Source organism: Pelodiscus sinensis, chromosome 2 (genome assembly GCF_052426305.1).
Source record: "Pelodiscus sinensis isolate ZL-2025 chromosome 2, ASM5242630v1, whole genome shotgun sequence".
Lineage (NCBI taxonomy): Eukaryota > Metazoa > Chordata > Testudines > Trionychidae > Pelodiscus > Pelodiscus sinensis.
Window position 1 is genome coordinate 137,562,132 of NC_143053.1, and position 24,231 is coordinate 137,586,362.

The 24,231-nt window shown below is 42.8% G+C and overlaps 1 protein-coding gene across 4 annotated transcripts in view; it reads left to right on the forward strand.

Moving 5' to 3' along the window:
* The window catches only part of CTNND2 (catenin delta 2), a 1,059,017-nt gene that overhangs the window by 945,106 nt on the left and 89,680 nt on the right, over nt 1-24,231 (forward strand). For all 4 annotated transcript variants that reach the window (XM_006120137.5, XM_006120139.5, XM_075921467.2 and 1 more), the window contains one exon: nt 1,760-1,910. In XM_006120137.5, the coding sequence (XP_006120199.1) occupies nt 1,760-1,910 (151 nt within the window). The remainder of the gene's footprint in view (nt 1-1,759; nt 1,911-24,231) is intronic.

Consider the following 24,231-nt stretch of genomic DNA (forward strand, 5'->3'; position numbering starts at 1 on the left):
CAAAGCGTAGTAAACATGCATCAGATTTTGCCTTTGGTTACATCTTTGCAACTTCAGTGAAGTCAATGCACTATGAAATGAAGCACATACATGTACCCCACAATATGCACTAGAAGTAACTGGTGTGATTCAGGAGAAACACAGAGATACCACTTTTTCTTATTCTGTCAAACGGACGGAAGTATTTAGTAACTTTCTATACTGTACATTAACCGTAGTGTGTGTGTTATATATATATAAAAATCACCATCTATTGAACAGATTTGTTACTCCAAAAAACAAATAAAATGATTGGATTGCATTTTTGCCTATTTTGTGTTCCTTAATATTTTTATTACTGCTTTATCTTCAAATGCTACTAGTTATACTACACCCTTACTTTCCATTGAATCATTGATTAATGGACAAGTGACACTATGATGGATAATCAAAAGAAGTATCATAGAAAAAAATAAGAAAATGTATAAAGTGACATAAAATTGGGGGGAATCCCTCTGTAAGCTTTCTTGTCTTGAATTTCTTCTCACAGTTCTTAATTCTGTCACCGTACACTGCTGCTCGTGTGACTCACATGCTGTAGTCACCAGCTGATATTTGCATAAAGTGCATTTTTTTCTTGGATAACTAAATTGATATGGCACATAATAATGTCTTCAAAGAACCAATCCCAGAGTTGCCTCTCATTGTTAAACTGAAAGAGCTAAATACTGAGAGGTACTAAGCATCTGTATCTTCTGTATTCAGATGATTTCAGTAGTAGTTGTGACTGCTCAGCAGGTGTTCTAAACACTTAGCTTAAAACATGAACAATCACGTAACCAAATATGAAATAAGTGAGATCAGACTCTTTCCCTTATTTATAAGTGTATAGTTTAAATAAAGATTTTCCTAATCTAAAATAGACATGCTGCCAGAGAACTATTAGGACTTAAAACACTTCATGGATGCAGACAGCAGATTCCCACCCTCAAACATCTCACACAAACTGTTCAAACAGAAAAATGCAACTTGCTTATCTCTCACTGATCGTCTCACGCTGTTATCATTCAGCTTCACACACTATGTCATTACATTCTGTCTTGTTAAGAAGCTGGGTATGTCAAGCTTTTTATGAAACTATTTCAAGACACTGTTTGACGCTCATAAAATTGAATTAATTGCTTCATAAGCTGGGGTAAAATAATATAACTCTCAGCATTTTCTGATCTAGATGGACTTTTAAAACCAAAATTCTAGATTCTTCATGGTTGAATCATATTTTTAATAAGAAATCTAATCCTATAGTTCCTACATAAAAATAATTTAGCACACTGAAAACAGTGTTTTAACAGTAAATACAGTAGTGTAACTCCCTCCTCACTTCCTTTCTTGACCAAATTACCTATCATGAAAGAAAAAATGAAGTACCTTCCTGGGTTTGGGTCTAACATTCCTCAATTGACATCCAGGAAACATGCTAACTTCTAAAACACATTTTATAATATTAGATGGCATTAGGAACAAACCATCTTTGTTCAAGTTTTGCCAGAAGATACTGATGCCAAGCAAATGGCCTCTGCAACCCAAAAAGTAAAGCAGTAATTGGATGCACAAGTATTTAAAGTCAATTAATCATTAATTTTTTCTGTCACATATAAATAAAAGAAATATGGGTTTCCAAGTCAAGTGGTTGTCTAGCAACACAGATATAATAATTTCCTCTGTCTTTAAATTCTACAGCCATTATTCCTTTACTCTCTCATGCAATATCTTTTTACAGTGGTCGGTGTATATCCGTGCTGCCGTTCGCAAAGAAAAAGGCCTGCCAATCCTGGTGGAGCTACTTCGAATAGACAATGACCGGGTGGTATGTGCAGTTGCTACAGCTTTACGAAACATGGCCTTAGATGTCAGAAATAAGGAACTAATAGGTATGTTCTTTCTAAACAACCTACATGTTTTTACATTTTATAGCTGGATAAAGGCAGTAAGAACAATGCTCTTCTAGTGTTTTGAGCAGAATTTCTTGACCGCTATCTTTTAAGATGTCATATCAAGTTTGTGTGTGGTAGCTTAGTGCTATATTGTAGGAATTATTTTTTAATTCACCTGACAATACATGTTACCAAAATATCGTTTAATGATTCAATAGACTGTTTTTAATTCTGAGAATAATGATATTCGCATCCCAAACACTTGAGAACTGCCACAGCGAGTAAATAAAAATCAAAGTACCATTAAATTACCATCATCCCTATGTTAAGTACCATTTATATCTGTTAACATTATAGCACTCCCATCTTCCAGATGCAGGATCCAGGCACAGGCAATTACTTCAGATTCTAAGGTTATTTAGTGCACCTTGTACAGGGGATTACAAAGCAGAAGCCTCAACATAAGGAATTCCTGGTGAGTTCCAGGAATTCACTGAGCAGAGAGGGGTCAAGTATTTCAAAAGTGCCTTAAATCATGAATGCCTGTTCAGCTAAGAAGGGTAACTACCTTACCTAAAATGTTGTAAATCTCCAAGTGGATGACAGTTATATTTCTTGTTTGATAACTTAAATTGATGCTAACATTGTAGAGTTAGACATTACAAGACATGACATTTTCATTTACATCTATGCACAACAGAATTGCTGTCAATCTATTCTTAATGGAAATAATTTATCACAATTCCCTTACTTCCTATGTAGATCAATAGTTATATTTAATTTATTGTTCCTGATTCATTACTTCTTAATTACTTTCCCCCAAATACTGGAGCATATAGGCCACTTCCCCTTACTTCCTTTCCAGTTTTAATCACAGAATCATGCAAGTGAATATTTTGACCTGTGTCCCATCTATTTTTTGTATTACAATACTTTGAGGTACTACCCAAGACTGAGCCTTATCACACTAGGTACTATACAGGAATATAGTATGAGAAAGTCTCTGCCACCAAAGAGTTTGCAATCTAAACAGACAAAGAATAGGAGGGGAAATACTGTTGAAGTGATTGCCCAGAACCTAAAACTCCTGGCACTCAATTAATTGCCCTCCCTACTAGACCACTCTGCTGCTATAATTTCACCCTTATGTTATTCTTGAGCAAATTGATGTAAACGTTGGCTTTGGATAACTCATTGGTCCTCGGCTTGTAGCATGTATGTTACTGTCTACTGTTTCTCATTTATTCACTGTCTGTTGACTTCAGATATTTAAAAAAAAAGAAATTGCAACGGGAGAAAATGTATTTGTCTAGCTAATCTGAGCAGCTGGCAGACCATTTTGTAACAGAGAGATCTTTCTCCCATAGACCTACTTTAAAATCAATAATATCTCTTTAAAGGCTGGATTGTCAAACTACTTTTCTCCACCACAAAACGTTTTGCAGAGCATGGTTAATTTATAGACCACATCTTGGAAACCAAGGTGTAGTCTACCAGTGAGGAGTTGTTCCTGACAATATTCCAGGCAGTTTTTTATTGTTCTTCTCCATAGATTACTGTCATCACAAAACCTGCATCTCCTTCGCACCTAATTTTAAAAGGAATTGCCTCTCTCCTTAACTGCCGTTAACATCATTTCTTTTGCTAGTCCACTTCTTTTGGTGCCTTTTTCTAGTTTTTGGTTTTTAATTTAAATGTTTGATTATTTTCCAAATCTGAAAACTCCACGTAAAACAATACAATTTCATATGTGTACATAGTGTTGTCTTTACATGCAAAGTTCCAAATGCAAGCACGTTTATAAAATATGGATAGTAAGACACTATTTGCATGCACTTTGCATTTTAATTATGTCCAAAATTCTTGGAGCAAAGCCTTGAACAAATACATGATACTGTGTATACAAAAAAATGGTGTTACAGTGTAATACCGAGATAAAGATGCCCCTTATCTCTAATCTGAACTGAAACAAATGCCTGGATTGACTGCTTTCAGACTGGGGGCAGAGATTCAATTCCTAGATCTGAAGCTTGTGGGTTAGGCTCCTATCCAGTGTAATATAAACAAGTATTTCATATTTTCCAAAAAGTGCACAGTACTGTATTGTATATACCATGCTGTACCACTGTGTTAATACAGAACCTATCTTTATGTCTATTAGATTGAAAAGACATCCAGAAACTAAACTCAGTCACCACACAGCAAAGAAGCTGTCTACTGAGATGTCTAATTTTTCTTCTCGTTTTGTGAACATGCATCTGAGTATAGAAACATAAGATTTACCTTTTGAAATCACAGCAATTATCCATCGTCGAATCTAGAAATCTATTCTTGAGAGGAAGGCAGAAAATAATTTTAAAAGTACTGTCTATAGACAATTGAGTAATGCTGCATGTGAAGGGAAAAAGGCTTCTCAGCCTGTTATTGTTGTTAATAATAATTCAGTATTCTTCTTTAAGTGCTTGCTCATGTCCATTTGAATTAGGTATGTCCACGCCATGTGCTTGGATTCCGGAGCCTTTTTTCCCCAGCATTATCCGTTGGGCCAGCAGAGAGCCCCTTAGAATGATGCCGACATAATGGTGAATAAGTACCCCTGCCAGCCCTCCTCTCCCTCCATTCCTTTTACCTCCTGGGATGATAACTGGAGCTCCTTGTCTTTCTGACTTTACAACCCAGCATGTAGATAGTTACCTTTTGAAGTTGTTGTCTGTAGTGTAAATAGTTAGTAATTAGGTAGGTAGTTTCTTAGGCTATGTCTAGACTGCAAGCCTCTTTCAAAAGAGAGCGTCTAGACTGCACGCGAAACTTTCGAAAAAGCGGCTTGCTTTTTCGAAAGAAAGCACCCAGTGAGTCTGGATGCTCTCTTTCGAAGAAGCCCTATTTACATTCAAGAATGCCTTCTTTCGAAAGAAGGCGTTCTTCCTCGTGCAATGAGGTTTACCGCCGTCGAAAGAAAAGCCGCGTTCTTTCGATTTAATTTCAAAAGAACGCGGCTGCAGTCTAGATGCAGGTGAAGTTTTTTCGAAAAAAGGCTACTTTTTTCGAAAAAAACCCTGAGTCTGGACACAGCCTCAGTGTTAACGTTCCTCTCCCCTCTGGGGGAGGGTGATGCCAGGTCTGCAGGGTTTTAAGCTTTGTGCAACCTGTTCAAAGCCTATGGCCTGCAGGGACCCCATGACTCTCCTTTAAAGTGTCTGGGGGAGGGCCACCTTACAGATTCCTGCAAAATCTGCAAGGATTTTAAACCCCGCACACAGAGGGAAAGAGATTCCTGTTTGAAGCTGCTCCTTATGGAGTCCGCACTTCAGCCGGCATCAGAGTGGGCACCGCGGTGAGGAGTGCACCAGCATTGGTACACGAACCCTCAGTGACACTGGTACACACCATGGTACCGAAAAAGTTTACGGCACCGAGACACCGTTCCCAGTCTCCAGCACTGAAGAAGAGAAGACAACCTAGAGGGAGACCTCTGGGGAAGCAAGGGCACAGGAGTTGGCACCGGGCCCGCACCCCAATAGAAGACTCACCACCGAGATGTCCCAGGCCCCTCTAGGCACTGGTTGGGCTCAACGCAGACCAGGAGTCCAGGCTAAAAAAGGGCCTCACATGTGGACAGAGCGTCTACCTCTGAGACGTTTGCTGCTGTGAGGGAGCTAATAGAGCTCACTGCCTTGCTGGTCTTGTCCCTGGCACCGGACCTGACGTCTTGACAAATCAGACACTTGGGGCAGACAAGCCATATAACTGTGGCACTGGTAGCCTTGGCAGCACCGACTACCTCCATGACACTGGGGGCCTGGTCAGCACTGGGAACCTCGTTGACACCAGTGATCTCATCAGCATCGTTAGCCTCGTCGATACGAATGTTATCATCAGAACCGGAAGGACTGCATCAGGATGGTCGGTGCACGGGGATGGAAGGAGCAGCCCACTTCCTATGGCACCATCACACCATCACACAGTGAGCCATGCTCCTTGCCACCTATGGTGATGAGGCCCCCTCCTCCAGTGCACCGGGGAAAGCTGGAGTCCATGGCATGGCTCTGTCACCTCTCTTAGGCGCCCTCGACGGCTCTGCCCTAGTCTGCATCAGACTACTCTTCAGAATCTGATGCAGAATCAGTGTGCCTTGGAGCATCTTCACATAGATCTTCTCGGCAGCGCTCCCGTTCGTGCACCGGTCCCGTTACTGGAGTACCAACCCCATCAGACATGGCTGCCTCCAACGCAGCCACAATGGCCCTTTCGGACCCCCTGGACCTGCTGTCAAATGCAGGGCCCGAAGCCATCCTCTCAGGGCTCTGGTTTGTCTTGGTCCAGGGATACTCCATCGGCAAACCCCTGTCCAGGGCTCCTGCCTCCGAATATAGAGGCAGCCCACAGAGGGACTTGCCACATTGTGTGATAGAGGGTGAGGGCTTGGGAGCTCAGGACCAGCCCCAGGCCCAGTCAATCTCCCAGGTGGCAGAGCCACTCCAGGATCAGCTGCCAATAAGGGACTCCTCATCTCTGTGGATGCTAGAGCCCACCAAGAACTGCTATGTAGCTTGGCAGCAAATCTGAGGCTACAGGCAGAGGTTGTAAATGAGGATTCCGACCCCATGTTAGACATTTTGTCTGCTGACGCACCAGCAAAGCTGGCATTACCACTGAATAGAACTGTGGCTAAGACAATCACCAATCAGTGGCAAACAGCGGCATCTATCCCGCCCACTTAGAAAGGAGTAGAGAGATGTTATTTCATTCCTCAGACTGGGCATTAGCATTTATATTCTCACTCAGTCCCAGGCTCTCTGGTGGTCCAGGACGCAGGACAAAAGGAGAAATAGGGCCAAACGGGCCCTACCCCCAAAAGCAGGGAGCCAAAAGGCTGGACTTGCTTGGCAGAAAGGCATACGTTATGGGGGTGACTGCAGCTGTGCATTGCCAACCAGCAGACAATGTTAAGCAGGTATGCGTATAATACCTAGACGGCGATAGACAAGTTAAAAGAGCACCTGTCACAAGATTCTCACTAGGAGTTCACAGTGCTGATGGAAGAGGGTAGGACCATTTCCCGTGCAGCGTTACAGGCTGCAGTGGACATGGCTCACTCGACGGCATGCACAGGGGTTGTGACGTGGCGCAGGGCCTGGTTACAGGTCTCCAGTAAACCCCCTGAAGTGCAGAACACTCTCCAGTACCTGCCATTTGAGGGAAAAAACTTGTTCTCTCAGCAGATGGATGCCAGGTTGCAGAGCCTAAAGGACTCTAGGGCCATGCTTAGATCTCTGGGCATATGCACCCCAGCCACGCAGAGGAGATCATACAATCCTAGGCCACTCGGGAGACCTCTTTACTAGGCTTTTAGACCTGACTGAGCCAGGCTCAGGCCTTGTAACATGAGCAATAATAATAAAAACGCCAAGGGCATAACAGGAGACGGAAGTCTCGGTCAGACCCAGAGAGGAGTGGAGGGCCACCTTCTCCCCAGTAATCTAAGTCTTCATTTTGAGGGTGTGCCTGAGGATAGAATACCAGTTCCCGAGTTAGACCCCCCTTTTGGGGATGGGCTATCCCATTTTTATCATGCTTGGGCCCAGTTTACAACTGACAGGTGGGTTCTCGACGTGGTAACAGTGGGGTATTCGATCCCCTTCCACTCTTTGCCCTTCTCCCACTTCCTTTCCCCATTCCTCTTCAGGGACCCCTCTCACGATCTTCTTTTGAATCAAGAAGTGATCTTGCTTCTTCAGCGAGGGGTGGTGGAAAGGGTTCCTCTAGATTTCAAGGGAAAGGGTTTTTACTCCTGATACTTCCTCATTCCCAAGGTAAAGGGAGGCCTCAAACCTATTTTAGACGTACGGGATCTCAACGCCTTTATAACAAAGGCAGAGTTCAAGATGGTCACTCTGGCATCTATTATTCCCTCCCTGGATTTGGGGGACTGGTACACTGCCCTCAACCTAAAAGACGCATATTTTCACATTTCAATAAGACCTGCCTACAGGAGGTTTCTCAGGTTTACGGTGGAGTAGGAACACTTCCAGTTTGCGATCCTCCCTTTTGGACTGTCCACGGCACCAAGGATGTTCATGAAGTGCATGGCTGCCGTAGTTGTCTTCCTCTGGAGGCACAGAGTCCAGGTATTCTCCTACCTGGACGATTGGCTTATCAGGAGCCGCTCGAAGGACCAGGTATTAGAACATACAAACTTCATAAGAACTCTGTTTCACAGTCTGGGTCTCCTAATAAATGAGGAAAAATCTACCCTGGTACCCACTCAAACAATAGAGTTCCTGAGAGCTCGTCTAGATTCGACTATCAGCATGGCCTCTGTCCTCAAGGCCAGGTTTATAGCTATGAGCATCATCATACGGAGCCTGGTGGGGTCTCCAATCACAACTGCAAGAACTTGCATGAAGTTGCTAGGCCATATGGCAGCCTGTACCTGTGTGGTTCAGCACACCAGGTTGAGGCTCAGACCACTGCAGGTTTAGCTGGCCCAGGCTTTCAATCAAGCATGGACACCATGGGACTCAATCCTCATAGTTCCTTAAGACATCATCCAGTCCCTTGAGTGGTGGATGCAGGAAGATGTGGTGTGTGCAGGAGTGACCTTTGTGAGCCAAAGCCCAACGGTGCAGCTGGTCACCGACACCTCAGACACGGGATGGGGTGCGCATTTGGGCGAGCAATGGACCGAAGGTACGTGATCACCCTCGGGGTGGGAGCTCCACATAAATGTCAGAGAGCTCAGGGCTGTCAGGCTGGCCTGCTGGGTGTTTCTGTCTGACCTGAGTCACAAGGTGGTCTCAGTGCTAATGCACAATACAGCAGTAATGTTCTATATCAACAGATTGGGTAGAGCTCGCTCCCCTCCCCAAAGTTGAGAAGCACTACTCCTCTGGGAGTTCTGTGTAACCCAGGACATTCAGCTGGAGGCTGCATACTTACCGGGGAACAGGAATGTCTTGATGGCCACTCTCAGCCACACTGACACTGATCACAAGTAGTCGCTCAAGTGAGAGGTGCTAGAGGAGATTTTCCAGAGGTGGGGTTATCCCCCAGGTGGATCTTTTCGCCTCCTACAGAAGAAAGAAGTGTCCTACTGCTCTTACCTGGGGCATGGATGAGTGTTGGGGGGGACACTTTAGTAACCGATTGGTCCCCAATCTTCCTCTATGCATTCCCACCATTTCCCCTGATACACAAAATCCTCATCAGGGTGAAGAGGCACAAGGCCATGGTCATTCTAACAGCACCAGAATGGCCCAGGCAGTATTGGTTCCCTGTCCTCCTAGACATGATATGGGAGGAACCTATAGCCCTGCCTATGGTCCCAGATCTAATCACCCAGGACCTGGGGAAGTGGCGTCTGTGCCACCCAAACTTGCCATATCTCCTCCTGACCACATGGCTGACAGAGGCAGAGCAGGTATGCTCAGAAGCAGTTAGGAGGGTCTTCTTGGGAAGCAGGAAGCCCACCACTAGAGCTACCTCCTCGGCCAAGTGGAGACATTTTTCTGAATGGGCATTGCGAAAGGGAGTGTAGCCCTTTCGAGCACCTATCCCACTGATTCTTGACTAACTCCTGCAATTATGTCAGACAGGCCTATCTGTGTCTTCCCTTAGAGTACACCTGGCAGCTATAGCAGCCTTTCACCTGGGGGAGGGAAGTAGATCTGTGTTTGCTAATCCCATGACCAAGAGATTCCTTGAAGGAGTAAACAGGCTATTCCCACACGTCAGGCACCTGGTGTCACCATGGGATCTCAACCTGGTGCTCACAAGGCTGATGTGCCCACCTTTTGAACCGTTGGCCACGTGTTCTCTTAGACACCTGTTGTTCAAAGTGGTCTTTATGGTGGCTATCACATCAGCAAGGAGAGTTTCAGAACTCAGGGCCCTAACGGTTTACCCTCCACATATGGTCTTTTTGGCAGACAGGATGTGTCTGCACCCGCATCCAGCCTTCTGGCCTTCCTGCCTAAGGTGGTGTCCGCATTCCGTGTGTCGCAGGATATTTACTTACCGGTATTCTTCCCAAAGCCCCATGCGACCCCTCGGGAGCAAGCCCTACACTGGCTAGACGCAAAGCAAGCACTGGCGTTTTACATTGATAGAACAAGAGTTTTGCAGATTTCCTCAGCTCTTTATTTCAATAGCAGAAAGAAAGAAAGGTCTGCTGGTATCCTGCACTGGGATGGGGGGCACTGGAGGGCCTGCCTCAGCGGGAGGAGGGGGTGCACTGGGATAAGGGGATACTGGGGAGGCCTGCCTCATGGGGAGGAGGGAGTGCACTGGGATGAGGGGTGCGCTAGTGGGACCTAGCTCTGAGGCAGGGATGAGTGCATTGGGATGGGGAGACTGGGGGGGCCTGGCTCAGGGGGAGGAGTGGGTGCAGTCCCAAACTGGACAAAGTGGTGCAACTTTTGCTTAACAACTTTGGCCTGAAAGTATAAAGGCAGAGCCATGTACTTGCATTACTCTTGTCCACCGCTCATTTCCCACAGATGTCAGTAGAAGATACGTAGAAGGAGCAAGATAATATCTGACCCTTCTGTAATCCATATTGTAGCCTCTAATGTTACTGTTTCAATCAGCGTCACTGTTTGGGGGAAATGATGAAGAGCATTTTTATGACTTGCTGTTTCTGCATTTTTAAAAATTTGCCACCTGTGGTTGCTGTTACCCAGGTTGTGCTCACATGTGTGATTTACGTGCAAAGTTATTAAATAATTTAAAATTTGGCCCTTTAAGCTTCATTGTTGGGCTTGAGACTGAGACTTAACATCTCATCGAGATAAATATGAGCAGTTCACAAGAGTGTTATTTCACAGAGTTATACTGGTTCATACTTGGAAGGTTTCCTTTGAAGCCATAAGAAATAGAAGTTTCTTTTTTTAATGAGAATTTACAGTTTATGGTATATAAATCTATCCTGGAAGCCAAATATCTATATCATGTTGCCTGGATTTGACCCCCTATCCTACAACATAGCCACATTTTAATTGCATTACTTTGTTTTAATACCTATGTCAACTACAGAAGAAATACCTTATTCACTTATTAAGTTGCAAATAACAACTATAAGAAATCCTCGTGCATATTAATACAGGCTCTCCCATTAGCTAAAAGATGATGTTCCTTCCATTTACTATTAATAGACAAGGAAAACTGACTGATTAAAAGAGCAATATATGGAAGTCCTTGTTATAAGTGAGGAGGAATTCTGAGCAAAAAGAAAATTCGTGACATTTACACAGAACAAAGATGTCTTATCATTTTCGGCCAGACTTTTTTCTTTTCTTTTATTAGAAAATAAAAATGATCCAACAATCTTAATGATGACAGGCATAATTCTGAAGAAAGCCTTTTGGAAAATGCTAAAAACCTATAATGCTATAATCGAAGTTTAGTCTATTACTCAATGTTTGCATGGATGGGATAGAATTAGGGCTGTTAAAACTTAATCCAGAAAACAAACACTAAAAATACTTTCTGCCATTTTGTACTGCATCTACAATTTAGCTTCTTTATCAGATGTAGATGTGTAGGTTCAGAAGCCAAGGTTGGAATTGTTACTTGTACCTTTTGCTCTTTTTAATTTTAAGCTCTTCAGAATCTTTATGCAAACATCTGCATGGATTTAAAAAGAGACACGATGTGTTTTTATTGAGTTGTTAGCTTGTAAAGTAGCTCAATCCATAGTGCACACACCACAAAATATTAGTCATTCTCCTCATCTGTGGGTATATGTTTGTAGAAGGTTGAGGATAGAATATACTCTATGGCATACTGTTTAATTTAAATAAATTCTTATTGCCATCTTAATAATTGAGATGCAGAAAACAAATAACACAGTGCAGAGTGTCCTGGAAAACACAAGAAGCCTGTCAAAGAAAAAAAATATGTAAAGAGGAATAAAAGAATCATGTATGAATGTAAGTGTTTTCCCTTATTCTCTGTGATCTCAGCAATATTGATTATACTGAGAAAGAGAAAGATACACAGTCAACAATATTTGAACGTAAACACAAAATTATGCTTTATAGAGATTTATGATTCATTTATATCAGTCAATGTGCCCTGGAGTCAAATGATGACTTATTGACAGAAACCAAGACTTGAGAAAAGATCAAATAAATCATACAAGTTGAAATGTTAAATAGTTGTCAGGATATTATTTAAAGGGGAACTGTGAAGGCTAGACCTACACAGTATGGCCAAATATCATTGGGTGCAAAACTGCTGTCAGGGAGCCTTTAGCTCTTAACTCATAACATTTTAGTAGCTTTCATTGAGGGCAGCTCAGCTTTTACTTAATTCTGTCTGGCCTCATCTCCAACATATTTCTGATATGCAGACTTAGTTGTTATAGAGTGCTTAAAAATCTGCATTGAAAGTGCAACACTCCGGTCATCTGAAGGAGTGGGCTGTGCCCACGAAAGCTCATGATACCATCTACATCTGTGGTCACCAACCCGTCGATCACGATCGACTGGTTGATCGTAAGGCCTCGACCAGTCGATCGTGAGGCATTCGGGCACGCCCACCCCCTGTTTTCCCCCCACCCCTGAGAAGCCCCACTACCTACCTCTAGTGTAGTGCCGGCTTCCCGCGGGGTGGACGGAAGTCCTATCTGAAGCCCGCGTCACTTCCGGGGGTTCTGGAAATTCATGGGCTGCTCCCCTCCCACAGCTCTGTGGCATGCTGGGGGAGGAGGCATCAGCCCTAGAGGAGGAGTGCAGCGGCTTCCCTGTGCCGCTGGCGCCGGAGGGGTGAGTCGAGTGCAGGGGTTTCCATGCGCCGTGGGAGTGGGGGTCGGCCCCGGGGGTTTGGCCCCACAACGGGAGAGGGGGTTTGGCCCCGGGACAAGCGCCCGTGGGGCTTTGGCTGCACTGCGGGAGGTACGCGCCAACTTCTCTGGGGGAGGTGAGGGGAAGAATCCTGGAAGGAGGCGATAGAAGGGACTCTCTGCCCTCCTCACTCCCCAGCCTCAGAAACCTGTCCCCACTGGCACCCTGTCCAAACAGGTTCCCTGCCCTTCTCAGAAATAAAGACAGTGCAGAAACTTTTTTTGTTTGACATAGTATTTTATTTGAAAATGAAGCCTGGCCAAGCCCCCATCTGGCCACAGCATCATGACACTCCTGCACTCCCCTTTCCCCCAGACCGTAAATCTCAGCCTATCATACACTGGAACCCCCTGCCCTGAGCCCTTCACATACCCCAACCCAAATTCCTGAACCCTCAAATCCAGAAATCTGTGGCTTACTTAGTACCCTAACCCTACATCTGACCCCAACACTGCCCAGACTGGAACTCCCTCCCCAAGCCAGCGTTCCCTTATCTACTTCCTCCTGCTTCCAGATTTCCTCCCAAAGCTTGCACCTCTCCCCCCTTCCTGCACCCAAATCCCTCATTCCTACCCCGGAGCCTACACCACTTGTCTCAACCCAGCGATGGTACGTCTAGACTGCAGGAATTTTTCAGGATTCTCGAAATACCCCAGAAAAATTCTTCTGCATCCAGGGATGCGTTTGTTCTTCCACTTCTTTTAGTGGAAGAGCAAACATGATCTTTCGGCGACCCCTATATTCCTCTTTCCACAAGGAATTAAGGGGCTTCCAAAAGAAGGGGTTTTTCTGACATTTGGTCAAGTCTAGACAGGCCAAATATTGGAAAAACTTCTTCCTACAGAAGAATTAGGGGGAAAAAGCAGCTGTGTAAGGGGTTGGGGATAGCAAGTGATGGAGAGGAGGAGAACAGAGAGGGCGGGGCTTCAAGGAATGGGAGGAGCTTCAAGGAAGGGACAGGACAGTAGATCTTGGCTTGTTCTGTCATTTAAAAAGTGATTTTGGGTGTGAAAAGATTGGAAACCATGATCTACATGTTTTGTTAGTCTGGTAGCACTTTATAGACTATTTTTTGTTTTTTAAGTTTATTCTGTACAGACTAACTTGGCTACTCCTCTGAAGCTAGTCTACAAATGTTACCTCGAGGTTCCATGTTTACTGTCTCAACTACTTCCATACTCTACAATATATATTCAGTTTACAAGTAATAGGATGGAGATTTTTGGAACTGCAAGCATAGTACACTCAACCGTGGCCCTGAAAGTCAACCTGGGTTCTTTGCTTCTTAGGCCTCATCACCAATTGTAAAAATTTCCCAGGCCCAGTTAGGCCCAGTGTTAATCTTGTACTAATCCATTACAAAGAATAGAACTTACTCAATAATTCTATTGAAAATATACAAGAAGGAGCAAAAGCAGGTTCATACACTCTTAGCTCTATCTTCAGCAAGACAAGTGTAAAAAATAGTAAAAACAATATTCCTGTCACTCATCTCAGCATACAAATCTGTGGAGTCGCAGACCTAGTCTACACTAGGGAGTTATTTTGAAATAAGAAGCAGAGCCTTCACACTACCAAGCCTGTTATTTTGAAATAAGGGGCTGGTTATTTCAAAATAATAACTCCTGCTTTCCACGAGGAATAACGCTTATTTTGAAATAGCAGTAGCATGGACACTCCACTGCTGCTATTTCGAAATAGCTCCTCTCCAGAATCAGAGTTCCCAGTGCTTCCTAGGGCTCTAAGTCGAGGTAGCACATCCATATTAAGAGATCCTGCCTCGGACTAATTTCGAGGCTTCCCTGTAGTGTGAACACACTATTTAAAAATAGCTATTTTGGGAGTTATTTCAAAAGAAGTTATTTCAAAATAATTTCCTAGTGTAGATATGCTCACCGAGTGCTACTTTCATTACTTCCTTTTAGAGACGAGTCATAGAAGTATATGTAAGTAAGCAGTTAAATATGTTTGTTAGATCAAGATGACTCTTTTTACTAACCAAAGATCTTGCTTACCAGTCAGAAAATTCCCTGAAATGATAATAATCATATTTCTGAAAGTGAAATAACCTTTTCTGAAGCATATATCTGTTTCTGCTAGAAATACAGGGGCCCCATCAATCATCTGAAATACGATTCTATGGCAAATTATCCAGACAATCATTTAAAATGCTACACTTGATATATCACATAAGCATTATAAATTCTGCTTTCATGTAATCCCTGTTACCAGGAGGTTAAATTATCGAAGAAAGCACTAAAAGTTGCAACATCTTGTGCATGTGATCCAGAAAAGCACAGTTTGCATGTGACTGGTAAAAAAGCAAGCAAATTATGTGCCTTTTCACTTTCTTGATTTATACTTCACATGCCAAAAAATGCCCCAAACCCACACCTTGTGTTACTTTTGAGATAAGCAATTTCCATTCTGTTCTCCCATGCACGGTGCTAAAGCAATTAAACTGTAAATATTTTTCTCACCTCAGAAGACTGACATTTCAAACAAATGATGCAAAATTAATTTTCGTCTCTATTTTTCAGTTTCTTCTTGCTGAAAAATTTTACTTCTCTTTTGAAATTAGAGAGTGCTGGTCTGAGGGAAATGTCTACAACATAAGGAAATAGAAATACATCTCTCAGAAACTGGCAAAGTAACTTAAAAATTGAATTTAAATCCTCCAACTATTGTTCTAAATCCACATAGTAGTTAAAAAGTAAACATCCTTACATTACCAGATGACTATATAAAAATAGTTGTATTCTGACTATTTGTTATCAACTCGGTATGAAAGAAAAAAAAACGAGCAGTCCTGTGGCACCTTAGAGACTAGCAAATGTATTAGGTCATGAGTTTTCATGGGTAAAACCCATATCATCAGATGAGTTGGAGTGGAATTATAGCATTTGAGTGTATAACAGTATATTACAGTATATAACAGCAAAAGAAGTTACCTGTCAATTGTAGGACCAGTGTTTCTGAAGCTACAGGAGGCCCAACTTGTGACCACCCGAGTTCCGACCTCCCGCACTTACAAATGTTTTTGTAAATGCAGAAGGGGCTGAAACCCCCCTGCCCTTATATCCTCGGCCCGCATTTATGACAGTGCATGGCGCCCATCGTAAATGAGGGTTCGAGTTATGATGCCCCCAACTTGCAATGCTTCCTCCAAAACCAATCGTGTCGCAAGTCGGGGGGCTCCTGTAATTAAGTCAGGAGGGATGTGCCTTACTCACAGTGTTAACCAGGTCGATCGTTGACTTGTAAATAAACTGTCCCCCTCAGTAATCAGGTAATACAATTCTTTTAGTGAAGGATGGCTCCTTTTAAATCCATTATTGAGTATCCAGGAAGGTTAAAATGTTCATTTACAAGTTCAATACTATCAACTTAGGCTTGAATAAAGATTAAATAAATAAATGAATGAATACATAAATAAATGTCATTGACAATGCACTCAGGAACACAGCCCCAAATGGGACCAAAAACCAAAATAAATCTGTTTTACACAGAGAAAGCTTGTAAGTTCACTCCCTTTATGAATGAAGAGAGAGATGTAGAAGATGTTGATCCCTCCACTGGTAACAATTATTTACATTAGGTTTGATAATAAACAAAAGTGTTTTATTAAGTATAATAAAGTAGAATGTGATTGCAAGTGAAATTAGACAGATCAAAGTAAGTTACTACACAAAAATGAAATAAAACATTCCATTTAAGCCTCACTGTCCAAGTACAGTGAAGTTCAAGTAGGATAGCTGAATTTGGAAAAGAACAGAGAGTTTTCACACCCAAGGTTCTTTTTGTAAGAAGGATCTGGAGTCCTGCGTAAATTTCTCCTCATTTATTTGTGATGGGTCTCTTGCTGACCCATACTGTTATATAGCAGAATGTAAACTATTAATAGCTGCCAAATATAGTGGATTTATTTGCAAGTTGGATAAAATTAATTCTGTTATGTGTACTCCTCACTTACATTATAGGGATCCTGATATATTTAGACTTACCTTTGAAAATCTTGAATGAAAGGTGCTATAGAAGTTCATATCATCATCCTGTGCTTCAAAAAAAGTCTCCACAAATATTTTTTTTTATGAAACAGCATATACCTTCTTTTAAATTTGCTCTATATGGTAATGTATTTGGCATACTGTGACTGATCTTGCAGTGGGGTCACAGGTGTGAAGAGAGATCAGAGATTCACAGTTGCTGTAGTGAGCAGATACATTACTTCAGTATTGTAGAGGGTGGGGGAAAACCGGCAAGCAGTATTTTCAACAGGGAGCCGTTTACTTGCAAAAATTAATTCAGACACTTCCTAGGAAAAACATAATTTTCTATAATTTCTAATTGTTTTAAATGTTACAAGCTGTTATCTGCAAAATCACTAATACCTAAAATACCATTTCAGCTGCAAGTGTCAAAACACGTCAGTAACATTTTACAGAGCTATCTGTATTAGGCCAGAAAGAAGGAATAATAGAATGCTGATAGGGAGTTTACACATTTTCTTTTGACATGCACAGATTAGATTTAGATTAGGACCATAAAATGTCTCAAAACTGTATTCCTAGACTGACTAGAAACATTGGAAGTTATGTTTCATCTTTTTGCTCTTAATGAGGAAACTTCTGTTAGGAATCAGTCCAAGCAATCTGACCTGCAAAATTCTGTCAGTGACACTTTCTTGGTACTCAGACAGTATGGTTATGCATACATAGTATAATCCTTCTGCCAGGTAGTCCCAGCAGCAGCCAGGGCTGGGTTCAAAATCTTGGAGTTGCTCTCCATCCATCCAACACAGAACTGGCTCAAACCCCCACCCAGTTAGCTGGGAAATTCATACAACAATCCTGGGCACCTCTGAGAGGCAATGCTTCCCCACTCGCAAGCACAGAGTCTGAGCGTAGAAAAGAAACCTTTAATAAAAGGTGAGGGAAGTAATGTGGCATGAAGTTAGGAAAACACCACACATAGGGTATGTCTACACTATCATCCTAGTTTGAACTAGGGTGGTAATGTAGGCAACCGGAGTTGCAAATGAAGCCCGGGATTTGAATTTCCCGGGCTTCATTTGCATAAAACCAGGCGCCACCATTTTTAAATGTCCGCTAGTGCGGACTCCATGCCGCGCGACTACACGCGGCACGGACTAGGTAGTTCGGACTAGGCTTCCTAGTCCGAACTACCATTACTCCTCGTGTAACGGTAGTTCCTCGAGTAACGGTAACTCCTCGAGTAACGGTAGTTTGGACTAGGAAGCCTAGTCCGAACTACCTAGTCCATGCCGCGTGTAGCCGGCGGCACGGAGTCCGCACTAGCGGACATTTAAAAATGGCTTCATTTGTAACTCCGGTTGCCTACATTACCACCCTAGTTCGAATTAGGGTGGTAGTGTAGACATACCCATAGAGTTCATAACCAGAACCATTTGTAACAGTCCCACCCCAAATAGGTTGGGCAATGTCCTTTTCCTCTTAAGTTCTTAAGTCCAGCCATGTAAATGTCCCTTTCACATGCCCAACCCTTCTGTGCACCCCACTCATAGTTGCTGCCCTTGGTCCGGACAGACCCAGAGTTCAGAGGTGTATCTTCAGAGGGGAGGTAAGGAGGCATCTTACTCACTCCACTGGTCACTCGCCAATCTCCTGCTCACTGCTCTCTGCTGCTGCCCTGCTGATCATTCATCCCACCTCACTGCTGCCACTTTGCTGACCACTCATTACATTTCTCCATTCCTTGCATTTTCAGCTGGCTTGTGGTAGATTTAGCTCTGGGCCAAACCTAGTTATTTTAGCTCTCAGGGTATGTCTACACTACCCCACTAGTTCGAACTAGCGGGGTAATGTAGGCATACCGCACTTGCAAATGAAGCCCGGGATTTGAATTTCCCGGGCTTCATTTGCATAAGCGGTGAGCCGCCATTTTTAAAACCCCGCTGGTTCGAACCCCGTGGAGCACGGCTACACGGGGCACGAACTAGGTAGTTCGAACTAGGCTTACTAGTTCGAACTATCGTTACTACCGTTACTCCTCATGAAAGGCTTCATTTTGAGGATTCTGTAAGTACTGGAATGCATATTTGGGTCCCCTGTCTAAGGACCCAAATATGCATTCCAGTACTTACAGAATCATCAAAATGAAGCCTTTGAGAATAGTCTTATGTTCAGTTTCTCTAAAATTCTGGTTTGGAATTTGGAAGGGATCTACCTCAAAATAATGTGAAATCAAGTCACTGGAGTTTTTAAAGATCATGTTAGACAAACAATCATTGAGGATGATCTAGGTTTCCTTCGTCTTAGGGATTTGTTTCTTTTTAAACATGCACTATTAATTTCAGCTTCCTTTGTTGTAATCGGTATTCCTAATGTTAAATTAATCTCAATGACTTTGGATAGAATAATAGTTTATTACTCTGATCAGATTATCATTCAGCTCTGTGGAGGTAACAAAAATACTAATGAAAAATAAACTGAGATTATTCACCAAGAAGATAACTGCTTCACAGTAGGGGCATATAAAATAATAAATATGTATAAGGTGCCTCATGCATTAAAAACAACAAATGGTCTGGTAGCACTTTATAGACTAACGAAACATGTAGATGGTATCATGAGATTTCATGGGCACAGTCCACTGCTGTAATTGTTCTTTAAATTGGTACTTTGTGTACCATAATTTTTTCCAAATTGCAAAAATGTTGCGGTATTATATTGATGAGCAGTTTTCCAAATTTAATCTTTATCAATATACCCCATTTTTGTTTGTTTTATCAGCTCCAAGGAATAGATAAAGGTATATATTGATGCAGAAATGTTCCTCATTCATTTTAAAAGTATATGGAATGCCACATAACTACTCCTGGTTAAAAAAAATTGATAATTCTGTGATTAATCCTGCTTACATGAAACGTAATGGAAGTTTTACCTACAATGATTAAGGAACATTATTATTATTATAATTTGAGAGATTTTTCCTTTTTTCTCCACTCTCATGTGAGGAAGTGGGTTTTACCCACAAAAGATCATGACACTATATTTGTTAATCTTTAAGGGTGCATCTACACTGCACCTGTAGCTCAAAATAAGCTACGCAATTTGAGCTACACAAATTGTGTAGCTTATTTCAAGTCAATTTCAAAATGTGGCACTGCCTACACAGCACTTATTTTGAAATAAATCACTATTCTGAAACATCCTTTAGTTCTCATGAAATTAGGTTTTCAGGGACATCAGAATAGCGAGCCCATAATATTTCGAAATAATGGGTGCATTCAAAAGACGCAGAATAGCTCCTGAAATTTAGGTATAGGTATCCCAAAATAGCTCTGCAGTGTAGACGTAGCCTAAGGGTATGTCTACAGAGTAGCGTTACTTTGGAATAACTGACGTTATTTCAAAATAACAAAATGTGTGTCTACACAGCAAGCCATTATTTCAAAATAATGATGAGATGGAGGACTTCATACTCCAATTCCTGTAACACTCATTTTACAAGGAGTAAGGGAAGTCAAAGGAAGAATGTTCTTCCTTCGACTTCCTGCTGTGTAGACAGTTCCAAAAGCTGAATTAAGCTGTTTCGACTTCAGCTACACAATTGACATAGCTGAAGTTGCATATCTTAATTCAGCATTTTCCTTGCTGTATAGACACACCCTACGGTGGTACAGGACTACTCATGTTTTTAATGTTTATTAGGGTACAAAGTTGAGGTCTCAAATATAGTTTTTAATCCTACCAAGAGTTTCTCTTGGCTACCCAAGTTAAAAGATTAAAAAGAGCTCCACTTTGAACCCCTGGGACTAGCATGAAAACAGGAAATAGTTTATTTCTGCCACTTAAAGGTGTAGGGTAACTGTAATAGTATGTCCTTGACAGCCTTGAAGGGTGGCCACTCTGCCTCCATATATCTTCAAGGTATCAATAGTCAGTTGGGAGAGGATTAGTAAGGTATAGTGTCAGTTAATGGTCTAAGGCCCTGTACCCTTGGGAAGGGAACAGGTAATGAGTAGTCTGACACCAAACCACACTTGATTGGCACACAACAACCACAGTCCAGCTCTAGCCCTCTGAGCAGGTGGAGCCGTTAGCAGTCTTTGACCCAGCTTCCTGGCTGAGAAAGAGCCAGGGAAGCTGACAGCATCCAGGGATCCCTGGGCAAAGTGTTTGGTTGTGGTGGGGGGGAGGGGATCTCCATGCTCTCAGAAAGGGCAGGTCCTCATGCAGAAGGAGTGGAGTGGAACAGCCCTCAGAACCTCATGGAGTTACTCTGGCAACAGCTTAAATGGTCTGTGGCTCCATGTTATCAGTGCCTCCCTTTGAATTTCCTGGCCCAGAACAACTGCCCATTTTCCCTCCCTCCTTCTGCCGTCGGCAGGCCTACAGACATACTCAGGCTCTAGCCCTCTTGGCAGGCAGAACAGTTAGCAGTCCTTAGCCCAGCTCTCTGGCTTGGGCAGACAGCAAACATAGGCCTTCTTAGGACAGGTGGGTAGGCTGTCCTGCTCAGGGGTGGGGTCAGCAGCAGGAGATAGGGAGACCCATCCCACTCTACTCCACCAAGTTCCAGCCCAGAGACCCAGCAATGCTGTGTGATCCTGAACTTAGGCAGTGGGGACCCCACCGCTACAGGCTAACTCAACTGCTGATTACACAATTAGACTAATGTTTGGTTTTCTTGAGCCACTTACTACCCAGACCTTGTCATAGGGCTCCATCCTTCACAGCTCCACTGTCTCAGTGTCTCCTCTCTAGCGCTGGTCTTCCCCATGTGTCACTTTGGTCTCTGTTATGGGGATTGACAGAAAGGGAGGGCCATCTGTCTCCTTCCATCTGCCCAGCTGAGCTGAAGGCCCTGCCTATTTGTTTCCAGTGTGGGTGGCAGAGCTCCACCCACAAGAAGATGGGACTGGTTTCCACCAATCAGTCATGGAGGGAACCCTGCCCCCACCTCACTACAGTAACATTTTCCAATGTACATAGGTGACTTAGGAGCTGAATTCCCATTTTGAAAAATAACATAAGTACCTAAAAGATTAGCAAGTGCCTAAGGCAGTGGTCACCAACCTGTTAATCACGATTGACCAGTCAACCGCAGCGTCTCCAAGAGTCAATCTTCAGTTCTGAACTGCGCACTGGAGCACAATAAAGTTTAGATCTGCCTTCCTCGTTTGCAGACATGCATCAAACAGAAGATGAGCATTGGTGGCAGCTTTGTCAGTTTTTCTGGGGCAGCCTTGGCGGACTGAACACTGTGGACAGCTAGCCAGGACATGTGGGCAGGGGGCCCCTCTTTGTTCCATCTGGAGCCAGGGTGCATTGAAGCTGTCCCTGCTGGATTCCATCTCCGGGGGGGACCATACACTGACTGGCAGGGAGAAATGTACTTTTCTCTGTTTTTCACCCCTGGTTTTCATGATTTGTTTCTGCATGCTAGTGAACCCATGGACTTATTCCATAATTATTGGGTAATGGCAAAAATTTGAAATCAAAACAGCTGTAAAAGCTGTCTTCAGTCTGACCCTGACAATACTCTCACCACACTGTACCAAAATACAAATAGCACATATTTGGTAGTTAGTGTTATCTTGCTTTTTATTTTAGATATTCATCCCTGGTTAGTGATAATGACGAGTGATGAACCCAGGCCATTTAAGAAACCAAAAATGTACAACTTCCACTCAGAATGGAAACATGAATTTCAGATCACAACTGTAAAAGATCAGAGTGTATACAACATTACGTTAGGGGAGATCTTGGGTTGTATGTAAATTCAAAAAGTGATTTTGGGCAGAAAAAGGTTGGTGACCACTGGCCTAAGATATTTAGGTGCTTTTCATATATTATTTCTAGGTCTTTATGCATATTAAATGGGAACAAATTCTTCAGCTGTTATTTTAAACATTTTTAGAAATTAATAGACTTTTCTACTCTCAGTCTGAAACACACAGTCAGGTGAGTTATTAATTTCCCTAAGAGAGAGTTTTAGGAGATTAAAAGCAATATATACCTACCAATTTAGCAATTAAAAGAAAAAGAATGTTTAATAGTTTAAAGTAACAGGTACTCTGAGGATGAACACATTCCAAGAGTAAAAATAGATACAGAGATAAGCAAAAATATACACCTGGATATATCTAGGAGTAAAGGGTTGACAGCTGAAAACAACTTAGCTGATGCTTTCAAGTGAAGTCAGAAGTTGAACATAGTCATCACCTTAGAGGAGATGCTTTGCATCCTGCAGTTTGTAAAGTCTTTCTGAATAAAGTCACTTTATATGAGCCAGATTCTACTCCCATTATAGTTGATGGGAGTTTTGTGTCTGATTTTAGTGGCAGTGGGAACAGCCCTATTTTGCTATTATCATTTTATTGGTAATAAAGAGAGAAATACTTCTGCCGGATTAGCAGCATGCTGGAGGAGATGGCATGAGGTTTTTCTGCCATGCCCCTTCAGAGTCTTTGCTGCCTGAAATGTGTTTGTGACACAATGCAGCCTTTTTCGATGAAGTGTATTATAAGCACATCCAAGTGTAAGGCCTAGGTGTACATTACAGAGCTGTGTTGGTATAACTGCATTGCTCGTGGGATATGAAAAGTCCACCCCAATGAGCAACAATAGAACAAATTCCATGTATAGTCAGCACTAGGTCAACAAGACTTCAAGGCTGTGTTGCTGCTTCTGCAACAGGAACACTTCTTAGGGGTTTTTTTATACTGTTATAACTCAAGGGGAGAGGTTGTTCTCAGTAGTGACGGATGGCAGAACAAGGAGCAGTGGTCTTAAGTTACAGTGGGGAAGGTCTAGGTTAGAAAAACTATTACACTAATAGAAGCACTGAAATGTGTTACCTAGGGAGGTGGTGGAATCTCCATCCCTAGAGGTTTTTAAGTGATGGCTTGACAAAGCCCTGGCTGGGATGATTTAGTTGGGATTGGTCCTTCTTTGGGCCAGGGGCTGGACTCAGTGACCTCCTGAGGTCTCTTCTAACCCTAGGATTCTATGATTGTATGATTCTAAGTATAACAAATATTAGTATAGCTGCACTTTAACCATGTAAATTAGGGATGTGTTTACTTTGGTAAACATGTAGCCACTGAAATTCTGAGCGATTACCTGTTTACGTGTGGGTGGGGAGGGGACAGACTGACACAGAGGGAGCAGCGTGGGAGAGGGGCAGGTGGAATCTGGTGTTTGCAGGGACCTGACTTTTAAGCCCCCCATACTTCTGCCTCTGCATCTCCAAAAACACCAACTCCACGTGCCCCCCCCACCACCCATTGCTGCCTCTGATACAGAAGCAGCAACATAGAGGGGACAGGGGCTGCATGTAACTGTGAAGGTTAACTGATGAACCCAAGCTCCGTGGTTACACATTTACACTATCATATCCCTAGTGTAAATCATTACTTACACCACTGCAAAACCCCCTACTCCTGTTAATAACTTAGCTTGTAGTACAGAAATTATACAACAACA